A 26228-nucleotide genomic window follows, 5' to 3' on the forward strand; every position below is an offset into this window, starting at 1 on the left:
AGGGAATGCGCTCTAAAATCATTAAAAGCAGAATTAGAAACTTTCTTAAGTTGGCCCTATGGCACAGCCTTCCCTCACACCTTTAAATAGACTCCAGGCCTGGACCTACACATGGCATCAAAACTCCTCAGACAAGTCCTGCTGAAAAACCACTCACTGTTCTCAGTAAGAGAAACAAAACATGTACCTAAAATCCATCCTTGGTTCTGGAAGTGACTGATAACAAGTTTTAAATCTCCCCAGGTAGCTGAGAGCTACTGAGTGGCGTCACAAGGCACACCGAGGAGGTAGAGAACAACTCTCTCACTTTAGGAAAATTATTTGATAGCAAAGTGATGGAGAGAGAAGGTTCAAAGGACGGCATGAAGCAAACCTGAATCTCAACTTTTAACATCCTAATGTATTTTTAAAATGAAAGATGGATGTAAATGTTTCTAGAAAGTATGTAGTGATGAACAGGCCAGAGATGGACCCTTTTTTTAATACTTAAATTGGAATTTTGCTCATCTTTCTAAAAAAGTAAAATACAGTGAGAGCAGTGCTATTAAAATGAAAGCAGCACTGAACCAGGCAGTTGCTGCAATGCATCTTACAACAACCAGATGCAGCTGAAGAGGGACATGTTTTGAGGGCCATGGTCAGTGGGCAAGGTGGCAATGGGTGGATGGTTGGACTAGACGATCTCAGGGGTCTCTTCCAACCTTAATGATTCCATGATTTGAAGAGCTCAAGTGTGCTGAGAAAGCGGCCAATTTTTAGATAGTAAATTGCTACATAGAGCAGCTATCATGTGATGATGTTTCATCGACAGTTTTTAACAGTTAAATTTTGAACCAAAATTATCAGAGCAAAATTAATTGTGAGCACAAAATTAAATGAACGCTTTAACTACCACGCAATGAGTTTGCTGAGGTTGCAGCATCGGGCTGCACATGCTGCACCAACGTTGTTCAGATGCTGACATAGAATCCTCAGCCATTTACACTGCTGTAGTCCACAAAATTAATTTTATTTAAATAACCAAAAATGGATACATGCTTTATTGAAAACCTTGGAAGACAACAAGAGACTCACTGCAGCAAGTCATATTATTAAACACAAAAAGGAGGATTAGTAAAAGGTACCATTTACCAACATGAAACATGAATGTATTACCTTCAGGAGCTTCATGTTTTAAAGACTAAGAGCTCATTACTTATACCAAACAGTTCAAACACACCCACATCACTAAACCTTAGTATTGCACTACTGCTCCTCTGAAAACATGCAAAGCACAAGGGGTAGACAACCAAAGAAGTTTATCTGAATGACAGCAGCACAGGAGCATCTGCACTGGGATCAGCTGCTCGTGGCCACGCTATGAACTCGTCTTAGTCCTTCAAGAGTATTTGCATGCTTCTCCCTCTGAAACGCAGTCTTGGCAGAGTTCAGACATGCCAGGGAGCCTTATGGAAGCTGGCCATGAGATAGCCCTTAAGAATATTATTTATGTGGTGGGACCTGGTTGTGCCAATCCATGTCAGGTTATGCATCCAAGCAACACACCACACTGCTGTAGAGTGGTGCATCTGCATTACCCACACATAACAGGCAGCAGCACAGCCCCAGACAGTCTAGAAAAGGTCAGAGTGGTTGTGGGTTTGCTGGGAGAAGTATGCAGCAGCTCAGACCATACCCAACATACACCCTGTTTCTTGCCAGTAATGCTACACACATTAGGATTGCAGCTGTGCTACGGAGGTAGCACAGTATTATGACTTCAAGACTTTCTTTCAAATAAGGTTCCTCTTAGCTGGAAATCGTACAATAACCAATGTGTTTTTGTAAAACCAGCACAATGCGTCTTACAGCAGCACTTGGGATCCACTTGTCTAGCAATAGCATCCTATTCAAGCAGGTGCATTATCTCTTTGAAATCTGCTGCAACACACAAACAGTTGAGTGTGCAAAGGCTGTAACACTGATTCTTCTTTTATTCCTCATTCTCAGCATGGAGAATGCGATCAGGCAAGAACAAAAGACATGAACTGGAAAATGGGAGGCTTACCTAGCCATAACAGGCTTTAAAAGGACAACCTGGAAGAGGTGACAGACAAGAGACTTCAATTACAATAACACAGACAATGTGTGCATATAGCATCTCTGAAAGAAAGACATTGTCGCCATGACCATTATGCCCCACCCACCTAATCCCATGTGCAAAATTCAAGACAAAGTTCATATTTATGTTAACCGAAAGTAGAGGACTTGGGTAGAGCAGGATGACATGAAAGCTGAATGCTACGTTCTCCAAACCATACAATAACAAGTTGGGACACTCTTCCAATTTACAAACACTCCGCTTTCTTTTGCCCAGACCACTTCAGCTTCTTATCTTTAATACAAATTCAGTCACAGGACATGAGGGGAGAACAACCTTTCTTTGTATTCACATCTCTGTCACGTTGGCCATGGGGTGCTTAGCTCTGCTGAGGCACTCAGGTGCCACTCCAGTACAATAAGAGCATCTTCCCAGGTGGGTTTTGGAAAACAACACAGATAATATTGCATCTGATACCACAAACACATTGAAACACGTCCCAAACATACAAAGCTAAAAAAGGATTTCTACAGATCATTACAAAATGGAGCCAGCTTCTCTGATCTTCAGTCCAAACTCCCTGAAGGATAGGTTAGTCCCTAAGGCCAAAACAACTGACAACAGAAAAGAGCCCAGCATTTAGCTTATGTATCATTACAGTTTGTATAAAAACTGTTAAGACATTATTTTATGAATACATAGAAAAATCAAAATCCCTAAAATCTGCAGTACCCCCTTACACTACAATTGCAGATTCTTTTTCTGTCAATGCCAAGTGAGTAATCCCACACTTCACTGTTGAGATGACTCAAGACATCTTGGGCTGAACACAGCAACCCCTATTTTTCCAGGGAAGAAACAGCCAAGCCCAGTGGCCAGCCACCACCTGGTACACACATTAACCAGATTCAACAAACCAACCCCTCAATAGGGCAGAAAGCCCCCACATGCCTCAATGAGATGGCCAAACCCAACGGAGCAACATGTCAGAACACAGCGTGGCCATCTCCTTTCAATATATGCAGGGCTATGTTTCCCACCCCTGCACAGAATAGTGCTCTTTCCTGATGCTGGCTTCATGTGCATTGAGTGCGTTTCACTTGTTACACACAATAGGGATTTTTTTTTCCATTCTTCTTGGTTCTTGTTTGTGTTTTTTTTTTTCTTGTTTTTTTTTTTTTTTTTAAGAAATAATGTATGTGACTGATGCCTGTTATTCAACAAGCAATCTGTAAACTGATCTGTCCTCTGAGGAGCTGTCAGGCTCTCGGGACAGTTGCACTTGAAGAGCAGAGCAGCACCTTGTGTTCAGTACAGTGAAGGCAGAGGAGAGTCCTCTTGCAGCAGCACCAAGCTCCTGCTTGCCGTGGCTGGAAGGCATCAGCATGAGGAGTCAATAAGTCTTTGGCGAAGCTTTTTATCTTCTTTCGAGCTCACGTGGCCACTTGCATCACTGTCTGCCAAAACTAAGCAGAAAGTAAACTTTTAGAAGTGACAAGCCAACAAACCACTCAACATTCTTGCTTGCAGAACTGCAGCAATGCAAGGATGATGCAAAGAGGACAGAGTCAAGCCCTTGTCAGTGGTGCCCAGGGCCAGGACAAGAGGCAGTGGGCACAAACTGGAACACAGAGGGTTCCCTCTGAACACCAGGAAACATTTCTCTGCTGTGTGGGTGATGAAGCACCAGCACAGGCTGTGGGGCCTCCTCCCTGGAGATCTTCCAGCACTGCCTGGACATGGCCCTGGGCACCCTGCTCTGGGTGTCCCTGCTGGAGCAGGGGTTGGGCCACATGGACCCAGAGGTCTCTTCCAACATCAGCCATTCTGTGCTTCTGTGATGCTCCATCCTCCCATCCCAGACCCTGGCCAGCATCTCCTCTCATGCATTCCAAAGTCAAAATCTGACACAATTTTGTTAACGTGATTAAATTAATTAAATTAAAGCTAATTAAAACAAGGCATCACTAGCAACAGATGAAAAGATGGGGAGCAATGGGAGAATCTTTGTTGGTGGAAAGTGAAATCCATTGGTCAGAACAAGAGGGCTGTGCCAGCCGGAGCCGGTCACCAAGTGGCAGCTTCTCTCTGCAGCATGTTTTAACATATCTTCAAGCATCAGTTTGTTCTGCTCTAAACACAAGGAAACTCAAAAGACTTTGAAGTGCTTTTGTGAAATAAAAACAGTTCCAAAAGTTCTGCTTTTAGATAAAAATGAGTCAGATTTTCCTTAGCTTCTCCAGGTTGTTAAGCACACACCTCAACCTTGGGCTCCAAAATCCTCCCAGCAAAATGACCCACCTGTATCTTCAAAAAAGGTCACATTTAAAAGGAAAACTATGTTCTACCAGAAGTACTCCAACTTTCTCTTCTAGAGCTGGCTGCGAGAAGTGTTCCTTGTACAGGTCAAAATAATCCCCACTGTTCATTCTTATTTTCCCTATTGTACAAATGTACTCCTCCAAACCTCAGCCAAGAAGTGCTTGACCAAAGCATGGAGGAACAGTTACCTGCTGGATGTTGCTGCTTCTTGTTTTGAATTAAGTGCGGGGCAAGGTGAACTGAAGAGAAAGCAGATTTCATGGTTTTGTGCTGCTGAACGTTTCAAAGCATCTTCACCTCTACAAGTGAAGGATTTTGTGAGGAGGCAGGCCATGGGTCTGAGCTGCTTCACTGGGAGGATGTAGGTGCTGGTGTCCTGCTGCTTCGGCAGGGACATTTGTGACAGTGGGCATGTTTACATCAAATATTAAGAAAGATCCATCCTCTCTCTAGATATCTGGCTTCTCTTCAGTCATCTGGCACTTGATTAGAATCACATTTAAGATATGCTACATTTTAAAAAAAATAATCTTTCTTTTAGCACAGAATATAACCCCAAATCTTCTATAACAATTGCTCAGAGTCAGTCATGTCTGGAAGATGGGGCTATTCAGAGAACAAGTGCATCAGCCCAGATCCTGACACACCATTTTGGCAAAAAACCACTTTGCAGATCATCTGCCTTTCTCTCTGCATAAGGAACAAAACACACTTGTTGGCCCCCGTTCCACTCTCCTTCTTTTGTCAGTGTCTGTTTCTCCACCAGCAGCTTTTCTGAATATCACACTGTTTTTTATGTTAACCTAAGTCTTCTGCTATCCCAGTTTCATCACATGTAAATGAAGTCACGGCAGTTATACTGCAGGCAACATAGCAAGGTATAAGCACGTCTGTTTTCTTGTAGAACATATTAAAGTGCTTTTGATAGGAATACACACCTAGATGCAGCAAGTGGTTTTGTTCATTATTAATGATTTTTTTTAATTAATTGATTTCTTATACCAGCAGGTTTGGATGGCTTGGGGTTTTTTGCTTGCTCTCTTTTAAAGAAAGCTTAGGCCACCTTACCTTGCAGCTCTGTTGCATCTTTTTCCAGCTCTTCTACAGTTGTTTCCCCTGGCTTCCCCGGCACAGCCGTCCCTGGCTTCCCATCAACAGTATCTGTCTTAATTGTACCAAGGTTTATCAAAAGTTGCATGACATCAAACTTCTCGGAAACCGCAATGTTCTCCAGCACTTTGAGGCATTTGTATGATTTCAGTTCACTCACGTTTTCCTCAAGAAAGAGGAGGTAAAGGCTTAAGTCATCTAAACTCTTGGACTTCAGCTTCAGAACATCGAAAGTCGGCAGGATTTCATAGACTTTGAGAATACCCGAATTCCATCGGAAGGGAACAAACATTGCGTACACCACCAGCGGCATCACTAGGAGATAGACTATCAGGTTAATGTAGCTGAGCACCTTGAAGACACCAACAGCAATCAGCTTACACTGGACCACTTCTGGAACAGTTGTGTCATTCTTCAAGATTCCTGTTTTGATGGTGCAGAGAAACTCATCGCTCAGAGAGGAGAGGCTGATGTAGTAGCCCAGATAGAGGCACGCAATGAAAATAATCACGAGAGTGAGTAAACGGCAGAAAATGTATTTGATTATTAAGCATTTGGAATTCTTCTTTGTCTTCAAGTACTGCTCCACAATTGGGTACTTAAAGTGGCTTTCGGAGATTTCCCACAAGCTGCAAGAGAAAGAAAAAAAAACCTAAATCACATAGATCGGATGCTGCAGCATTCACCTATCTTAAATTTCAGATCAGCCTAATCCTCCAAAATAGACACAAGGCTGGGTTCTCTGCTACTGGGGTAAATCAGCAGTAGTTTCATTACAGTCAATGGAAAGATAACAGCAGTTACATGAAGAATAGCGACAATCTTATACAGAAAAGCCACTTACAGAGCTCAGACATTGGAAAACGGAAAAAGGGTATTGCCCCCACAGCAAAAAAATCTTTTTTGTTCCTTGCAATATGAAACAGGCATAGCATGTACATCCACAAAGCAAAACAGACTCCCAGGCACTCATTCATCTTACAGTGCATTCTATTGCCTCTCCCTTGCCAAGGCAAGCACTGAAGAGCAGATCTCTGGAGATCCCAATGCACTGCTCCTACTCCAACATGCACAGAGAAGTGGGTGCCCCACTGAGGGTGAAGCAGACACTGGATCTGGCTGGAGCAGTGCACCGATTTGATCAGAGGGTTTGCTTTTTTGCTTATGTTGTCTGATTTTCTTTCTTTCTTTCTTTGGGGGGCTGTTGTGGGGGGAGGTTTTTGTTGTGTTTGTTGGTTTTTTTTTTCTTTGCTTTAACCAGAAGCTCTGCAGACCCAGATCTAAAAGGGCAGGAGAAGACAAGGAACAGTCTCTGCCTCACATCGAGAAGAGAGGACTGCAGCCCCTCTTGTTTTCTTATCTCAGTGGGTAAAACTAATTAACACCTATTACAATGAAAAAGAAACCAGGACATCTCAGGCAATCAATAATCTGAAGAGCTAATCAAACATTTTCTTTGATCAAAAATAATTAAAAAGTTGCAAGTTCCAGCTCCAAGTGCTCACTGTAATGATTTCCAATGTCTTTTTATTTAATCAGTTTAAAAAGATGTCAAGCCACCACTGAATCTTTCACAACAAATCTCTTTGTGAGGACAGGTGTCACATGTGTTCAGAGCTTAAGCAGAACAGCAAAGAAAGCCAAGCTGCAGCATCCTACCTCTGTGTCAGGTTTTCATTAGCAGCCGGAACAAAGTCAGCAGGATCCCTGGGGTCTCCGCTACGGATGCTATTAGCAGCTTTGATTGCTCTGTTATAGGCTTTGTCAAGTTCTTCCATGATAAATTTCAGGTCTGAAGAGAGGTGAGGCGCTGCTGTGAAGCGCCAGAACAGACAAGGTAGGTACAGCAGGATGGCCACGAGCAGAAGGATGTACGGGAAGAACTGAAGGGAGAAAAGTTCAGATTAGGCTCCACCTGGATATAGAATAAGTCAGCATCATCCCCCATAAGCCTATCACATTCCCCAAAATCCTATTAAATTCCCTAGAACCCTCCTTAAATGCTTCTACTAAACTGATTTTTTGTTACCAGGGACATGCAGGGGAGTCATATCCCCCTTCAGACAGCTCCAGTAACCTCACCGCTGCCTAGAGCTTTTCAAGGAAAAAAAACACCACCACAAAAAACCAAAATAAAGTTACCACGATGCTGACAATAGTCCCCATTGCTGAGGGAAAGGGCTGAAGAAGGCATAAAGCACAACAGCTTGAAGTCTTTCTGTCTTTCTTCTACTCATCACCAAGTAGGAGCTTCTCCACCATGAAATTAAATCTCCAGCTCCCCCCAGCTTCTGGAAAGAACGTATTATCTTTCTGCTGTGGTTTCTATTCAAGGTGTATATTCATACATAACATTACACTTTCAGAGACACGACGTAAGATCTAGTTGGACAAGCCATTGCTATAATGTACCGTGCAATCTGACTGGCCTTTAATTCATTATATTCGATCTTTGATAGCTTCACTTAATTCAAATCCAGCATTAGTTCCTATGGAATTTTATGTTAGTTGCGATGAACAAATTTGGATTAGGCTTAGCTATCTTCAGTGGTATAGCTGCACATGTGCACGTCCATTGGAAAAGCTGAAGGGGAATTTTAGAGGCAAGTTGGGCTGGAATCATTAGTCATCAAGTGTGACAGCTCTGCTTACATCAGTGGATCAACAGATATTTATAAGGTAAGAATCTGGACCTAATATTAGCTTGTGTTTGCATTAAACAGGAGAGATTAAAGTTTTGTATGCACAATTAAATAATCTGATGTTGCTGAGCACTTTATCCAGGAATGCTGCTTCTAATATCATTCACCAATAAAGCAAAATCCTACACAGTTATTAACACTAGGGTTGTATATGATACATTAGCAGGGAAATGAAAACTGACTACTTAAAGGAGCTTCATTCAGCATGTGGAGGCTACAATATGAACCAGATTTCAGGATGTGCACGCTGTCTGCATAGCAGTATCACTGGAAATATGTGACGCGCAGTTTGATACAGCCACAAACAGTATTAAATAGCCACAGAAAGTTTAAAGGTCAGCTTTTCCTTGCAACCATTCTTATAAATTCATAATTTAACTCAGTATTCCCTCCAAGTCCACACTACCTTTTTCTGCACCACTAAGCCACACTCACTGCAGGGGTGGCCTATAGACCCCATCAGGAATTTCTTCCCTTCAGAGCTCCTCCCTGCACCAGATGTTGGGTGCTGCTCTCCTTTTTGAGCTGCTAACTGCTTTTGACCAAACAGAGTACTTTCACCTTAGAAGCGCTTGTCAAGAGCACAGCCAGGAGAGCTGAGAGCTAGGAGATGTGACTCTTCCATGCCCATATCAGCCTGGCAAAGCTGCACAGAGCTCTGCCCACACTGCCTTCAACTCTTCCTTCTTTGTACACAGCAGGTAACTTCAGATCACCTGCTTTTCTCCAGGCCTATCATTTCCAGTTCAGGAATAATGCTCTGACACTTCCGATGTGGCTTTGTAGACATAGCATCAACTGAAACCCAGCAGCTCAAAAATCTGCCCTTCTTATTTATCACCGTGGACAATGCCATAAGGTCTCTCAGGTCAAAGTCCTGATGACTTTTGTTGACCATACCTTTAGGGTCTCCTAGTTATGTTCTTTCAGGCCTCTGAATTCCCTGTTATCTAGAAGGAACCTCCCCTGTCTATGAACACAAATTTACCTAAGCTCATTAGCCCAGATTTCTGTGGCACCTTTTCCATGGGCCTCAACAAAGGCTAAACTGATTGCCACAAATCTGTTTGACTTCACTTACTTCAGCCATACACCTCTTAACACCCTTCCACTGGTGCCAGGCAGAGAAAGAAACAACATCCCTAAATTAGTAAAGAGTCACCAGTGCATCCTTCATTGGTTTATACCATTTGGCTTCACCACTCATTCCTTTGAGATTTTCATGCATAAGAGGACTTATGAATTCCCCTTCTGATCCTCACAACTGGAAAAAACACCATCAGTGTCTAGTTAACCCTTCAGATTTCTTGCCAACAAGAGACATGGCAAGAGGCACGATGCTTGATACACTGAAGGCACAACCCCAAACTTGCACTGTCCTAGTCCCTGCGTCTTTCTTTACCTGGACAAAGGCTCTGGTGGCATGTTCTGCACTTACATAGCAGTGACGCACTGCCCCAGGCCTCCTCCCCCCCCTCCTACAGCCTTCTTCCCTCGCACTTTCTCCTTTACCATTGTTTCTTCATCTACAGACATAATACTACTGGGACGCATACAAGGGCATGACACTAAATTCCCCTCACCAGAGCAGCAGCACAACCATTACTCCAGCTCTTTCGGTTTGGAAAGAAAGCCTGTGTTTGTCAGTCCTTCCACAGCATTTAATGCTTCATCCATCCTTCATGGATTCTGGCTCCTTTTAAAAAGGAAGGACATTTGTTCCATTTGTTAACAGCAGGCTTATATAACTAGCCAATTGTTCTGAATCATTACATTTTGGGGTCCTGAACCAACAGGCAGAAGTGAAAATGCAAAATCATGGAGCACGAGTCCTAGGTTTTAGAACAACAGACTTGGATTATCCAGCTCATCTGACCGCATTTAGTCATGCACAAAGACTTTTCATTTTACGAAATGGACACTGTGGCATTCACACATGGATGAGCATGTGCAATATGCCCTTTTTAATATATTTACTTCAAAGGCAATGAAAAAAAAAGGGAAATGCTGCTCCACTCCCGAACAGTTTGTAGTAATTAGGCAGAACGGGAAGTACCGCTGACCTCAAGAACTAATGCAGACAGAGAAAGTTACTTCCCTAAAAGTAAAACTCAGTTTTTCCTTTGCTCTTTATCAAGATCTCCAATGGCAAGTTCACAATGTTGGATTTAAGGTTGTATATGACATGGCACAACACTTTAAGAAGAGCAGAACATACACATTAGAACAGATAAAATATCCTATGGTATGAAATATTCTTTTCTGAACTTCGTTAGTGAAATTGTATTAAGGACTGTAACGCCTGGAAGCCCCGAGCTTCCACCTCCCCCTAGTGCAAGAGGAAAACAAAAGGAAAAGCAAAGGCCCAAAGAGTCTGGCACTCAAAAACAGAGTAGAGGAGCTTCAGCTACATTGCTCCAAGTTTGTGGGAGGTGCTCAGCATAGGTAATGTGCAATTATTTGCCAGGAGTTGGACTTGATGACCCTTATGGGTCCCTTCCAACCCAGGATATCCTATGTTTCTATGATTATTATACTGTGTGATTATGATTCAGAGCAAGAGTAACGTATGCACCGCAGACTCAAAACTAGACCTTCCTGTATGTTTTCTGCCATGCACACTTGAGCTCCAATGTAAGCAAGTTCCCTTGTTTGTCACCTAGTTTGATGGCAGCCTGTGTCAGACCGTGAGCTCCCAAGGAAGCCCAGCACTAGGGAGGCAAGCATTCAGGTTCTTCATCCTGTACTGCTGCAGCTCATTTAACTCCACAAACCTCTGAGCTCTGCATGCTTTACAGGCTGTACCCTAACTCCTACTGAAAGCCAAGAGCACCTCAAATTTGTGCAGAACATACAGAAGTGTCAGGATGTAGAGCCACAATCTCCCAGCTCAGCATGGCCTGTGGTTCATGTGGTTTTCAGTCTTCACTTGCAAGAGCAGCCATGAAGGTTAGTTCTATACAAATCAGTTATGCACACCAAAATGCTAACACTCGTAGACATGTGCTGTTTTCTTACATCCTTGACAAGGAATAGGTTGAGCAGTTTTAAATTAATACTAATTAAAGGAGAAGAAAAATAATCATATGCATGGAGTAGGAAATCTACTTAGCAAACACAAAGTCATGATCATTTATTCAAGTGTCTGCATTTGCTTCTCCTGTGGAACTTACCTGCACAAAATGCTTTACTGTGAGCTGTGAACACTTAGGTTCAGATGAATATTCAGAATGACACAAACCATCCTCACTACGTTTCAGTTCCCAATGCACACACACAGCCTACACTGACACATCTAGCGCTACAAATATCACAATGAATTCCAAATATTCTCCTGACATGGTTTTTGCCACCTTTTATTGAAACGTCCTCCACAAAAGTGTATCCACCTGAACAGCTGGAAGCTAATGCACAGCAACATGCTATGGTCACAGCTCCAAATATCAGCAATTAGCCAAGTTGCAGTGCAGATAAGCTGCCCATCGTCCAGCACACACTGTCACAGCTGTTTACAAGAGTCTTCCCAGGCTGTAAAGTAGAAGGGCCCATGCTTTCTCTAAGGCCTCTGTTCTCTTGCCCTACTAAACACCCTTCTGAGGTTCTAGAGGTTGACTTGCCTTTTTGAAGGCATACGGTTCAGTCCTTTTCAGATAATTCCTGAGAACACAGCTAATTCTACAATCAAAATGTACACACGCGTGAAGAAGCGTCTGAGTAATGATTTTGCACAAACAGATAAGACAATGAAATCAAAGAATTGTCTTTTAAGAATGCATCATCTTCACACTGTCCTGAAGATGACAGAAAAATCAGACTAAAACCTAAAAGAGCCTGTTATATATGCCCAGAGATGTGGATGCCCCATCCTTGGAGACATTCAAGGTCAGGCTGGACGGGGCTCTGAGCACTTGATGGAGCTGTAGGTGTCCCTGCTCATTGCAGGGGAGTTGGACTAGATGGCCTTTAAGGGTCCCTTCCAACTTAAGTGATTCTATGATTCTATGATATAGCATCCTCAGCTTCAACCATACTAAGAACCTGTAAGTACACAGAAGACAAGCTGAAAGGGTTTTTCAATGACTTCTTTGTATGCTCAAATACAGTCTTGAGATTCAAAGAAAAAACAGCTGCCAACAGCGCAGTGGCCCATTTGATAGGACCTGATCTACAGAAAGCCTACTGAGACTTGGGTAAAGGCAGCTGGCAGAAGGTGACAACCACTTCAGTGACATTACAGAAAAAAACATCTTCTCATTTTGCAGCACCTTCAGCCTTTATTTATTCTGGGCAAACGGTATTAAAATGACTGCAAGCATTCAGACTTGTACTATGGTTAATAGTGGCAAAAACACTAAGTACAATCACAGAACCATAGAATGGTTTGGGTTAGATGAGACTTCAAAGCCCACCCTGTTCCAACCCCCTGCCATGGGCTGGTTGCCCCCCACCAGCTCAGGCTGCCCAGGGCCCATCCAACCTGGCCTTGAGCACCTCCAGGGATGGGGACCACAGCTCTCTGGGCAGCCTATGCCAGGGCCTCACCATCCTTGGAAGTAATAACACAGTAACAACACTCTCTGAACAATAACACAAAGCTGTTAAACTGCCCGGGTCTGAATGACAGCCTTGAGAAAATTGATGAGCATACAGTAATACTAAACAAAGAAGGAAGCACTGAAGCACTTCTACTGATTTGGGATCAAAATATTTTTCATTAAATAGTAAGATTACAATGAAGCACCAGTCTCTTCAGCCCCAAATTCCTGTGTGCCAACAGGAAGAGTTCAAACAAAGGAAGCTTTGCCCCAAACTGGCTCACAACAACAAGTTCTTCCAGAACCAAAGCTATTAAGCTCCCTCTGGATACAACCCTGTTCCCACTGCAGTCAATGGGAGATGTTGCACTGGCTTTCAGAGCAGAAGCCTGAGCTGTAAATGACTCATCATTCTAAAGGTTGCCAAGTGGTTGAGAGACTATCCTGCCTCCAGAACTGAAAGTGAATCTCAAACCATGCATGACCTCTTCTATCCCTCCTGTTACTTGCTTTCTGCTACAATACAGTTTAAACACTGTTTTTTCAGCTTTGATTAGTAAGGCTAACGTAACTAAACTAGCTATAACAGCACACATTCAAAGAATAGCTTAGAAATGTATCTGCCTTCCAGTTTCCTTGCCAACAGCCTCTAATCCCTCTGGGTGGGGCTTTATAGGCGAAAGATGAGGAATCCTCAGTCAGCTGGGAAGTTGTATAAACACTGCATTAACACAAACCTGGTAACAACTGTGATGGTAATCATATCAACAACTCACTAAAGGACCTCAGGATGGTTTGTATATCTACAGACAAGCAACTCAGAAAGCAGCCCACAGTACATCTCAGTTGTATTACTTGCGCCACAACTTGCTTGCTTGCTATGTTTTGTGCTTACCAAGAGTCACTAAGACAATGCTCACCGCTCTCCTGTGTGTTCCTGTATAAACCTCTCTGCATACGATGGATTAAAAAGGCTTTACAGTACAGTCTTCTCCTGTGCACTCCATGCACAGTGGCCAAAAGCTTGTTTCCATTCCAGTTCAAAACAAAGCTATATTTTATCAAAACAGACCATCAGGTGGAGCTCTCGTCGTTAGAGATGAGAAGCAAACTGCATAAAGGGAGCAAATATGAGGCCTGCCTCTTATTTTATTACATTGGCTCATGACATCAGAGGCGGGTGTTGGTGGGCTGGGAGCAGAGGCTGAACCTTCCCATCAATACCCCATACCATTTTGTTGCCATGTGACAGATGGGGCAGTCTGACAGAATGGTGCCTTTACATGGAAGCATGTATAAAACAAAGGTGTGTCATGGAATTCCTCCACGCAGACAAAACTGCTCCCACTGACATTTACTGATGCTTGCTGAATCTTTTTGGAGACCAAACAGTGGATGTGAGCACAGTGAGGCAGTGGGTGGTGAGTTTCAGCAATGGCGACAGCAGGTCACCTCCGCTAGCGCAGATTTTTACAAGCATGGCATGCAGGCTCTTGCTCTTTGCTGGTGAAAATGGTGGAGATTATGTTGAAAAGTAGCTTTTTGTAGCTGAGACTTTGTTCTATCAAACAGCATTATTGTGCTCTTTGTTTCTGTGGTAGTTTCCACAGAAATAAATAGGAGGCATTACTTTCAGAGCAAGCTACATGCAAGTCCTCTGTCAGCCCTGACAGCCTCTTTGCCACTCATCTTCAGAAACTCTTCTCTCTATCCTGATACTTGAGAAACATCTTTAGAAACTATTATCTCTATTCTGATGCTTAGACACAAGAAAACCTCTTGAGGGAGTCATGCCTGAATGGAAAACCTCAGGAGACAGCAGAGACAATGCAATAGCAAAGCCTGACCAGACTTGGCTCTGTCAGCGACCATCCTGAAGGTGAGTCTTGTCTGAGCACTCAAACCTATACGCATTTTGTGAGCTTTCTCACTGACAAAGAGGAGAAAATCTTAGCATTAAGCTAAAATCACAGGCAGGGCATACTCTACTATCTCACTTCTGTGCATCCATCTGCAGATTATTTCTTGAATTGTGCAGTGCAGTAAGTATTTCTTTCAGCATGAAGAGCTATTCCAGACCACTGGGATGTCCAAAAATCTTGTTCTCTGGGCAGCAGCGGGGTCTAGGGCGGCCCCTGAGCACAGACTGCATGTCATAAGGAAATCCATTCATTTCAGTGAGGAACTGGGGCCCACAAACTCAAGCCCCCAGAATGATAATATAATGTCTCCTTAAGCATCACTTGGGTGATAATGCCCTCAATAACATGCTTTAACTTTTGGTAAACCCTTATGTTTTCAGGCAGTTGGTCCTTGTAGGTCCTTCCAACTAATCATTCCCTTCCAGCCCATCACATCCCATCCCACTGCCTGGCCTCCAAGCAGCATGTGCATTTCTGGCAGCTGGCTCGGTGACAGGGCTGGGGGCCAATCACGGGTGCAGAAATTAGGCCCAGGCACCCTGGCCCAGTTAGAAGCTGTGACTCAGCTGTTCGGATGCGCTGCTTGCTGCCAGCCTGCAGGGTTTTACAAGGAAACATCACATACCATCTGCCATAGAGGAACTGTGGCAATAAGGGCCTTGCAGAGATTCCTGAGACAGCACCAGTCAGCAAATTAAGATGGGCTGTGTCAGTATGATACAAAGGCTTATTTGGCATAGCTGGCAAACTAGGAGACAGCTGCAATTGCCAGCTATCAACTGTAGCATGAAGTTCAATTAAAAGAGAGCAGGTAACAAGAAGTCATTTCCTTGACAGAGGGAGGGAGCAAGGCGTCCAGCTCTGCAGGCCGAGGCCCCACCTGCCCAAGCACACTGATGTCCCAGCAGCTTCAGTCTCTGCAGGCCTGGCTGAAATGAGCTAGGGCACTGATTGAGCAACAGTGAGTTTGAGTTAGAAGTCAACAACTCTGGCTTTAATATTCACGAAATGGAGGACTGTTAGGTCCAGGTTATGCATGGATCTCACTGGGGAAGGCAGTAGTAAACCCTTACAGCCAGGGCTCTGGGGCAAGAAATGAAAAGGAGACTGCCCCGAACGGTCTGTCCAAGGAGATTCAAGCAGCTGACTGGACAATAAAAGCTGAGGTAATGGACGTGCCAGCAGAGCCCAGAAAAACAGGCACTGCAGGTCACAGAGCTGAGCTGCCCCTAACCAGGTCCTCACCCCATGGCCACCGGGGTGATTTGCTGGGACACAAAACCGTGGCTTGAATGTGAGAGCAGCGCAGCTTCTAGCAGCGCCGCTCCCAAGGTAATAAAAGAGCAGCACACAACAAAACCCACACATCCACAGAGCTCCTGCAGCGCTTCTGACTTCATCATCAGCACTGCCCAAGCATTTAAGTCAGAATCTGCAACTCGTGTCAAAACTCAGCCAAACCCTTCGAGCCACCTCAGGTATCTCAGAACCCACTGCACTTTTTAGCCACAGAACAGGCCCCTTGCCAGGCACTCTGTATGATGCTGCTTTGCTTGCAGCAGGGAAAGGCTCAATGGGAACAACCCGATGAAGCTCAGAAAAGCACAATAAAAGGTGTTGGTGCCCATTACACACTTCGCCTCTCCCAAAATCCATATCTGCCCTGAGTCCAACTCTCTCCAACTGGACAAGTAAAATACAATAAAAATACCAAATGTTTTTACAATCCTGCTTTCCTAAATTAAGGTTTTGATACAGCATTAAGTCAGCTGCTGTGTCTTGTATCCTGATGTTAAAGAAGTTCCTCTTTAAAAACATGTTAGACAGCCAGCTCCAGGGCAAAACATCAACGTTACTCTTTTGTCAGATAACTGGTGACATTTGTTACTCTAGCAAAACAGATCCTTTATTTATAAGCAGAAAACGTCTCTTCCAGCTCTACCCCTTTGGAAATAAAAAAAAAAAAAGAAAAAAAGAAAACATTCTCTCTAAAAACAGGAAGTCAAGTCAAAGCCAGGGATTACACCAGAGAAGAATCATAGAATCACAGCATCCCTACAATGGTTTGGGTTGGAAGGGACCTTATAGATCACCCAGTTCCAAAACCCTGCCATGGACAGGGACACCTTCTACTACATCAGTTTGCCCAGGATCCCATCCTGAGCACCGCCAGGGATGGGGCATTCACAGCTTCTCTGGGCAAAAGAAGAGGAATTAGAAAAGTAATGCAAAGGCAGGCTTCTACATGTGGCCAGAGTTTCTGTGAAGAGACCCGTACGTACTTTATGGAGCCAGAGGGGAATGTTCTCCAGGTTGTTGTAGGCTGGCTGCTTTTGCTGCACCGCTGCCCAGCAGTAGGAATCCACGTAGGCAGCCTGGCGCCAGGAGAAGGAGCTGGGGGCAAAGCAGCTTATCTGAGCACCTGGAAAACAGAGCAGAAGGGATCGTGGACTCAAAAAATTAAAGAAAAGAAATCAAATTTAGAAAAAAAAAAGCTCACACTTGTGATTTTGCTGCATCCAAAGCTATTACATTGAGAGACAGAAGTGTAGCAGCCCTGAGAATCACTGAATTCCCACAGAACTGCACCCAGAACCCCCACTGGGACTCTCTAATTCCTCCTAAAGGTTGAGACAGATGTTAGAAACGCCCGTCTTTTAGGTCTATTTTCATAATTCTGGGGGTAAGACTGTTACCTCCAAGACCTCTCTTCCTCAGATTGGCCAAAGGAGAACCAACAGATGAAAAGTGTGATCAGACAGGGCTGGTTTCCCAAGGAAGCAGCTACCACAACATACCACCTTAATCCCAAGTGCTCACCCCTCACATGCATTGAAAGAAGACCTCAAACATCATTCCCCCAGCCCTGCAGTCTGTGCAGTAACTCAAAGGCAGGTGTGTCCCACACTTAATTCAGCCTCTGATCATCAGTTTTGACTCTGGGTTCAGAACAGCCCTGCTGTAACCCCTGGCAGAGCAGGAGTGGTCCCCAGGCTCTTCCAGGGGTCTCCATGTTCATCCCCACCAGCACAGGGTCAGGCTTTGACCAGGGCCAGGCACACCACAGCCATCTCCACTCACTCCCAGCACTTCTCCAGCTGCTCTGGCACTTAAATAAGATTGAGGCACTAATTGACAACAAGAACAGCCTCAGCCTTAGGGTCAAATTCTGCTCTGACCAGCTTACAGGCACCAGATAAGTCTTCCTGAAACATGTATCGAGGAGGAAGAGCAGTTACTTGACATGGAGCATCAGTGGCCCCTTAGATGAGAGCCAGTAACATAGGATGAGGGGTTTTGTTTTTCCTTTGGAAGCTGTGACAGCCACAGCAAAATGTAAAGTTTCCAGTGGGCTTTCCTAGATGCTGAAACACAACAGCTGTTTCACCAAATGATTACACAAAGTGGAGGTGGCCCTCTCTATGCCAAAAACAGCCTCCGACGCTTCCTCCAGCACAACACAAGTGTCAAAAGAGCAAAACAGGGGAATATTGCTACTTTTTTCTTTCCTTTTCTCAGAGTTAGTGCTAGATGGCATCACTTTATGCTTTATGAGAGTATGTTTCTGTGCCAGATTGTTGTGCCTCTTAGCTAGTTTAGCCTTTAGAGAACACAAACTGCCTCTGTAACAGAAGATGACTGCATTAGCCTTGTAACTTGTACAGCCTTTTTACAATGTAGCATAGTTTAGGGGCATTATAAATGAAAGCTTTTCCTTATGACTCACTATTACAATTATTTCTGAGGCTGTAGTATCATAATGACAGGGTCTGATCTGTCACAAGCCTCCCTTATGGAAAACAAATTGCTGTTTATCAGCCCAGAGCTCACGTGGTTTAACTAACTTGGCACAACACAAGCACTTGCGCTCTCCCAAAGCTTCAGAAGTTTCTGCTTTGCAGAGAATTCCCATTATCTGTGGAAGATAAAGAAATAACCTGCAGGGAAGAAAAAAAAAAAAAAAAGGAGAAAAGAAGGATGCAATTGGAGTGTCTCTGCCCTCATGGGGACCATTCATGCTCTGCTTTCCCTAACAAACCTCCTGCTGCTGTCTGTGCCCTCAGCGCAGCAGGAAACAAGTGGCCCTTTCACAAGGCAAGCAACAGAAGTGTTCAGCAAGATGCTTTGTCCTGTCTGTGTCTGTGCATCTGCAAAAAGAATGATGTGCAATGTGTTCATTCTTGTGAATGGGTAGAAAATCACCGAAAGTGAGAGAGCCCTTCAATCAGTGATGAGCAAGACAGCCTCCAAGGTGGTGTAGGCACAACTTCCTAGCAGAACAGGCACAGCAATCCCAGGGCAGCAAGTTCAGCTCTTCAGATCCCTGGCACTTCAGCCTGGACTCTAGAGACCTTCAGCCAGGAGCCCAGTGAGTCAGAGACAGATAGCAGCAGGAGCTGGGGACTCTCCAGTTACCACCCTGCTGTTCCATTAACTTAGAGCAGCCCTGGTTGTAAATTCTTGTTAATAAGAAGTACACCTTTGCACTAACCACGGTGCAAAGAGATTACATCTTTGTGCATTATCTCCACCGAATACAGATTAGTCAATGGATCTGAAAGATGTCATGATTTTACACCCTTTTTTTTCCTTCCTTCTCCCCACCAAAGCGGGCACACAGGAGCATGCCTGTGTCACAGCAGCCGGAGAGCAGCAAGTTGAGCTGTCACCCTGCCCAGCTCAGCACGGCTTCACGCCTGCCTTGCCAACAACCCCCGGTGCCTCCTCCTTGCCTGGGACTGGAAAACCCATTTCTTTTGCAGCTAGTGACTCCACAGCTCCTATCCAGCATGAGATAGCCCACAGGTGGAGGTGCTGCCCTGGTGACATTGTTCCATTTCCCAAGGAAAATCCCTGATGGGAAGGACAGAGTCCCAGTTCAGTAGGTCACAGCCCTGCTGGCGGGCAAAGTGACACCCCCAGGCTGCGCCTCATCCCTCACCAAGGGTGGGTACCAGCAGACAGCACTGGTTTTGTCCCCAGCAGCCCAACACCTCTCTTTCCACCAAGGCATCTAATTAAGAAACTAAACTAAGAGAGTGCTTCCAAGAATCAATGTTAACCACACGCTGAACTGCTTTTCCTGAGCCAAGGTCAGGTAGTTTGCAGCTAAATAGATTAAACCTTCAGTGAGTAATTACTGCTTCCTACTACACCATAATCACTGGGAAGAGATTTGCATAGGCTCAGATGAAAACCCAGCCATTAATTGCTACCATAATGTTGAACTGGGCAAAATGAACCAGCCATGATATTCAAATACCTGATCTTATCCAGCAAGAATTAGCTACATTAGCATCCACAAACAGGAAAATCAAGCAACATGTGCACAACGTACAGACTGCCAGGCACCACCCAGCACACACTCTTGACACCAATATTAAAAAACAACAAACAACCTCACACTTAAAAACATAAAAAGAGATGTCCCGACGCATGCCAAAGAAGAAACTGGATGCGTGGGTACATAAGCATGCATTAAGAGCAGACCAGAAGGAATGTGTTTATCAGATTTATAGATGCCTCTTACAGACCGAAGTGGCACACTGGGTGAAGGAGAGTCACTGTGTTTACGAAGGAATCATGGAGGGAGATACGTGGGAGCACAGGAGGAAGAAACCCACTGTTTGCCAAGGCTGACTTTAGCAATGGGGCAGCGGAACATAAAGCCCAGGTGATGCCACAGTTAAGCAGAGGAGTCAGCAGTTATCTGTCCCTTTCCATGGGGCTGGGAGCTGTTCCTTGGGGAGCACTCAAAACCATGCAATGGGAAAAGAGCTAGGTGTTGACCAGGAAGGCCTTCAGAGTGACAGATTTGTTTAATAATGGGGAAAAAAAGTACTTCCAAATGAAATTCCCACCAGTGAGATACAAAAAATATAAAAAGTTTCTCTTCACCTGAAGAAGGAGAAACATCTCAGAGCCTTTGGCTCCACCGCCGCTCTGCTGCTACCCCAAACCTCTAGCAACACCAGAGGGTCACGGTGCTTTAAAACAAATTCTGGCCCCCAAAACAGCTTTCCATCATTTCCATAGGAAATGAAAGCCTGGCTCTGTACAGGTTGAGCAGAAAAGATTCTCCTTGCTGACAGATGAAGATGTTCACCCAAAGACAATTTAGACTTGCCAATGAAGCAAATGTTGCTACAGGTTTGGGTTGGAAGCTCTTGGTGGAGGCCTGCCCCTGACAGCACTAACTTCTGCTCTTCACTGAGGGCTCTTCATGTGCCAAAGAGTAGCATGGCATGTGCTGCCACGGAAAAACCATAATCAGTAAATAGCTGGAACATCCAGGGTGACAGGAGCCAGCAGTGAGCACTTGTGACCTGAAGACCAATCGTACCCTGGACCACATCAACGGAGGCCAGCAGAGCAGGTAGGGGACTGACCACCTCCACTCTGCCCTTCTGAGGCCCCATCCGTAGTACTGCGTCCAGGCCTGGGGCCACCAGCACAGGAAGGACACTGAGCTGTTGAAGCGGGTCCAGAAGAGGCCACCAAGATGATCAGAGGGCTGGAGCACCTTTCCTATGAAGAAAGGCTGAGGGAACTGGGCTTGTTCAGCCTGGAGAGGAGAAGGGTCAGAGGAGACCTCATTGCAGCCTTCAGTACTTGAAGGGAGCTTATCAACAGGAGGGAGACCGACTTTTTGCAGTCTGATAGTGATAGGACAAGGGGGAATGGCTTTAAACTAAAAGAGGGGAAAATTAGGTTAGACATTAGGGAGAAATTCTTCACTCTGAGGGCAGCGAGGCGGAGAGAGTTTGGGGAGGCTGAGAAGTACTGCACCACGCTCGGTCCTCTCATGAACGCTCCCAGTTCCAACAAGTAAATGCACGAGGCACAGCTCGCACCTCAGCGCGCAGCCTGATTCAGCAGCACTGGGAAATGTCCTCCGAGCTCCCAGCCAGCAGCTGCCACAGTAATGGTCTTTGGCCTAATTACACCCAATCTAACCTAGCTACCATGGAAGTCACACGATTGGATTATTTCCCAAAAGCCGTCCCAGTGACTTGTGAACATGAAAGCAGACACACATCAGCAGGAAGGGCCAGGCAAGGGGCTAGCAGCAGAGGCAAGGAGTCCAATCCAAAAGATAAGGCTAGTGCTCTTTGTCCTCCCATGTTCTACTGTCCAAGGCACCCCAAAGCCTACAGACAGCCACCTGGCAGAGATGAGAACGAAAATAAACCAGGAAAAAAAATACCCTCTCAGAAACTAGGTGGGATTTGAGCAGCGCACAGTAGTTTGTCACCAGCTGGAAAACCCCAGATGGTCACTGGGGACATTAACCCCATGGCATGCACAACACAAGGTAGGGCTTCCCCACCTAGGGACACCCTCCAGCACAGCAAGGCAGGGGCAACCTGAGATCATTAGGGACAATAAAACTCGTTCAGTGCAGCAAATTCTCATTTTGACAGACACATACCACTGCTGTGGGCTGGTCTGGGGTCAGGCACTTCCCAGCCTGCCACAACTGATAAGCTCGTAGTGCTACCCAAACCTTCATGTTGGTTATACCCAAGTTCTTAAGTGTCTTTACTTAGCACATGATGATTTCTTCGGTCCTGGGAAGCTTTCCAAGAACTTTGTTACATCATATAATAAGTATAGATGTTAAAAAGAGGATTACGTCATGCTAGCAATGCATGAGCCGTGCACAGAATCATAGAATCATAAAATTGTTTGAGTTGGAAGGGACCTTTATTAAAGGCCATCTGGTCCAACTCCCCTGCAATGAACAGAGACACCCACAGCTCGATCAGGTGCTTGGAGCCCCATCCAGCCTGACCTCGAGTGTCTCCAGGGATGGGGCATCCATCACCTCTCTGAGCAACCTGTGCCAGTGCCTCACCACCCTTAGTGTAAAAAACGTTTTCCTTATATCCAGCCTAAATGTCCCCTCTTTTCATTTGAAACCATTTCTCCCTGTCCTGTTAAAACAGACCCTGCTAAAGAGTTCTGTCCCCTTCCTTCTTACAGCCTCCCTTTAGATATCGAAAGGCCGCTCTCAGGTCTCCCCGCAGCCTTCACTTCTCCAAGCTGAACTGTCCCAGCTCTCTCAGCCTGTTTCAATTTCCTCTCTACCCAACCTGCTTAGGGATTCCCTTGTTGCCCTGGAAGGACTGGTATGTGCCACTTTCCTCCACGGGGCTCCTCAAAGTCCTCTGTGCTCTGAGACGCAGCAGCCGTCATGGCACTGGCTGTGGGACAGAGGGCTTTGGAGACTTCTCCCTACCCTTCTCCATACAATGAGGCTGACGCAGCCCTAAGTGGCACTGAAAGAAATTTCAACCACCCTTGTCTCAGTGGCAGAGTAGTACCTGACTACCTGTAGTGTATTTAAACTAAGGAAACAATGTAAAGCAGTTGTGTAAGTAATACATGCACACGCAGCACTGTTCAAGTTCTCACAACCCTATGATTATTTCCCAATTCCCAGTATAAAAGAATATCAAACAAATACAGAGTATAACTAAGAACTTTCAGAATTTGCCTAAGAACTTAGGCAAATTCTCCTCTCCCCTGCAGGATGCTGGCATGTAGAGCAGGGGCCATGTGCCTACCGACCTGCAGGGCTCCCTGCCGGAGCACAGCGCATGTTACCACGCCTCCTGCACAGAAATCCTCTGCGATATGCAAACTGAATCTCATCTGCTGTCTGAAACTTCCATCAAAACCAGAAGTTACTTGACAGCTTTGGAAAACCTTTGTAAAGATATTAATCATTTCGCATAACCAACAGCAAACTCAGGTGGGATTAAAACTGCAGTTATTTGTCAATGCGCTGCAACAGAGTACCAAACAGAGCAGAAAGGCGACAGCTGAAGCTGCCAGGGTACTTTAGGTGGGAAGAATGTAATTATCGCAGTAGAAATAGGATCTGAGCGCTCAGTTTTGCAAAGCGCATGCAATTTTGGTATGCAGAGGAAGAGAGATTTCCATGTTGTGACTCACACATTGCTTTCACAACCACTCTAGATTTGGGGTTGCCCTTCCTCAGACCCAAAACAGACCCTACTATTTTCTCTCAATTTAGCAGCCGTGAGCTAAGAAGCACAACTACATCAGGAAGTGTTTGAAACAAATACTTACTTTCCATTTCATCACTGGCTCCATACCAGTGCCCACGGAAGCACCAAGACCTCCTGCATCCCTCAAAGCACCTTAAAAAGAAGAGCTCCTGCCCAGCAGTCTGCACAGCATGGGACACAAGCAGCACGCTGAGCCACTATCACTTTCTGTATGGGAACCACGTGGGTAGCTTTGTTTACACTAGGGCCCGCCAGCACACGGTTGATTTTTTTCTTTTTGAAATACAGGAGCTGGCTTTTAAACTCCAGGTTTTCTTCTGACAGGTTCCCAAGATCACAAGTGAAAAAACAGCACATAGTGTACCCCCGGTGTGCAAGATGCAGCATGCACATTAATTTGTGCTTTGTGAATCGGCTGTAGTCACAGATTCAATTTGAATCATATTCATACTGAAAGGCACTGTACATGCCATGCACCAGGAACCAAACATTTGGTTAGTGGAAATGAGAGCTTCTCTCATTCAAAAGAAAGGAAACTTTCACCAAACTCTGCAATTCAGCCACAGGTTGGGGCTTTGCATAGGGAAGGAAAATAGCTTTAAACTAAAAGAGGGGAGATCTAGGTTAGAAGTTAGGAAGAAATTCTTTATTCATAGAATGGTGAGGCCCTGGCACAGGCTGCCCAGAGAGCTGCAGTGCCCATCCCTGGAGGTGCTCAAGGCCAGGCTGGATGGGCCCTGGGCAGCCTGAGCTGGTGGGGGGCAACCAGCCCACGGCAGAGGTTGGGGCTGGGTAGGCTTTGAGGTCCCCTCCAACCCAAGCCGTTCTGTGGTTCTATGATTCTATGAAAATGAAAGAAGTACTGATGCAGGGCTCAACAGAGAGACCTTGGTGGGCAGACACTGCTTCTGACTGAGCCGGACACAGCGCTTTCAGAGAGGAAAATGGAGGAAGAACAGATTTACGCATGAGCTACTTTGTGCACCTGCACAGCCCCTGAAATGAAAGCCCTCTTCTTCACTGTTTCAAGAAGAAGACAAGCGCACTTGTCAGAGCTGATGTAAAACTAAAAGGTTCGCTTACAGAAATCCTTCCGTGTCCTTTCAGTCTGACTGACCAAAGTACCATGGGACATGGATCTGGTTGCCCTCAGCTCTCCTGCTCGGTTGTTTCCCAGTTCTGGGTCAAAACCACATCTAATAAAACAGGTGTGGCATTTGATCTGGGGCACCTTATCTGTCCAGCAGTTTGAGATCTGATTAGTGCCACACACGATGTTTTTCACAGAATCATGCAATCATTCAGGTTGGAAAAGACCACTAGGATCACCCAGTCCCACCCCAACCACCCCCACCGTGCCCACCGCCCACGTCCCTCAGCGCCACATCCCCACGGCTCTCGAACACCACCAGGGACACCTCTGCCCTGACCCCGAGCGGACCCCCCCGGGGCTGAGCCCCTCCCCAAACCCCGGTGCTCGCTGCGCCGCCCCCGCCGCGCCGAAGCCTTTGTGTGCAGCGGGGTGGGGGCAGCGGGGGGCGGTTACCGATGGAGACCTCCTGGGCGAAGGCGAGGGAGATGAGAAGCAGCGGCAACCCCACGGCGATGCAGGTGACGATCTTGTCCAGCGCCAGCTCCAGCCGCAGCCCTTTGTAGCGCGTCTCGGGCGGCTCCTTCAGCAAGAAGTCCGAGAAGACGTACTCGGTAGCGATGTGCGCGATGGCCATGGCGGGCACGGCTCAACACAACGCGGTACTGCTCGCCTCGACGCGGTGCACTGCGGCTCCGCCCGGCTCAGCGCGGCTCCGCCCAGCAGCGCCCAGCAGCGCCGCACGGCGCCCGGCCCTGCAGCGCCCCCACGCGGCTGCTGCCCGCCGAGCGCCCGGTTGCGGGGCCCCTGGGATGGGCTCGTGTGTTCCGGGCTGCGCCCTGCGGCCGGGGTTCTTTCACTGGGCGCCGCTGGAGCTTGGCTCCTTCATACAGCCCAGTCAGGCATTTGTACGCACTGATATCGAGCACTGTGTGACACAACATAAGGAGGACATAACACTATGAGAGTGTGTGCAAAGGACGGCTACAAACATGGGGAAGAATCTAAGGGTGAGAACTATGAGGGGCGGCTGAGGTCCCTCTTCTTGTGCTCGGCCCAGAGCAGAGCGGGCTGAGGGGAGGCCTCATGGCGGCTGCAGCTCCTCACAGGGAGCGGAGGGGCAGCGACAGGGCCTGAGGGAACGGCATGGAGCTGTGTCAGGGGAGGGGCAGGTGGGGGTTAGGGAAAGGATCTGGCCCAGAGGGCAGTGGGCATGGAACAGGCTGCCCAGGGCACTGGGCACGGCCCTGAGCTGCTGGAGCTCAGGGAGCGTTTGGACAGCGCTCTCAGACATTGGGTTTGATTTTGGGTGGTGAGTTGGACTGAAGATCCTTGTGGGTCCCTTCCAGCTTGGGCTATTCTGGGATCCCATGACAAGATCCCCCGCGGTTCCTTCCCTTCTCCAGCTCTCAGCCTCTCCTAGGCAGAG

At 46.1% G+C, this 26228-nt stretch overlaps 1 protein-coding gene across 2 annotated transcripts; it reads right to left on the bottom strand.

The window, feature by feature from the left end:
- On the bottom strand, window positions 989–25502 carry PANX1 (pannexin 1). 2 transcript variants are annotated; one of them, XM_021381910.1, is made up of 5 exons: window positions 25256–25502; window positions 16954–17093; window positions 7172–7395; window positions 5471–6141; window positions 989–3546 (listed from the first exon to the last, which is right to left on the bottom strand). In XM_021381910.1, the coding sequence occupies exons 1-5, from the start codon at window positions 25434–25436 to the stop codon at window positions 3461–3463; spliced, it is 1302 nt and encodes a 433-aa protein (XP_021237585.1). In that variant the 5' UTR covers window positions 25437–25502; the 3' UTR covers window positions 989–3460. The 2 variants fall into 2 exon arrangements, with proteins under 2 accessions (XP_021237585.1, XP_021237588.1); XM_021381913.1 differs by lacking the exon at window positions 25256–25502 and adding an exon at window positions 23771–24370.

This window comes from Numida meleagris, chromosome 1 (genome assembly GCF_002078875.1).
Source record: "Numida meleagris isolate 19003 breed g44 Domestic line chromosome 1, NumMel1.0, whole genome shotgun sequence".
Lineage (NCBI taxonomy): Eukaryota > Metazoa > Chordata > Aves > Galliformes > Numididae > Numida > Numida meleagris.

Coding starts and splice junctions, on each gene's coding strand:
- PANX1 (XM_021381910.1), bottom strand. CDS start 25,436: ATGGCCATCGCGCACATCGCTACCGAGTACGTCTTCTCGGACTTCTTG. Junction 17,094..25,255: donor CGCCCAGGAGGTCTCCATCG/GTAACCGCCCCC, acceptor TCTGTTTTCCAG/GTGCTCAGATAAGCTGCTTT. Junction 7,396..16,953: donor TTCCCCTCTGGCTCCATAAA/GTACGTACGGGT, acceptor TTCTCCCTTCAG/TTCTTCCCGTACATCCTTCT.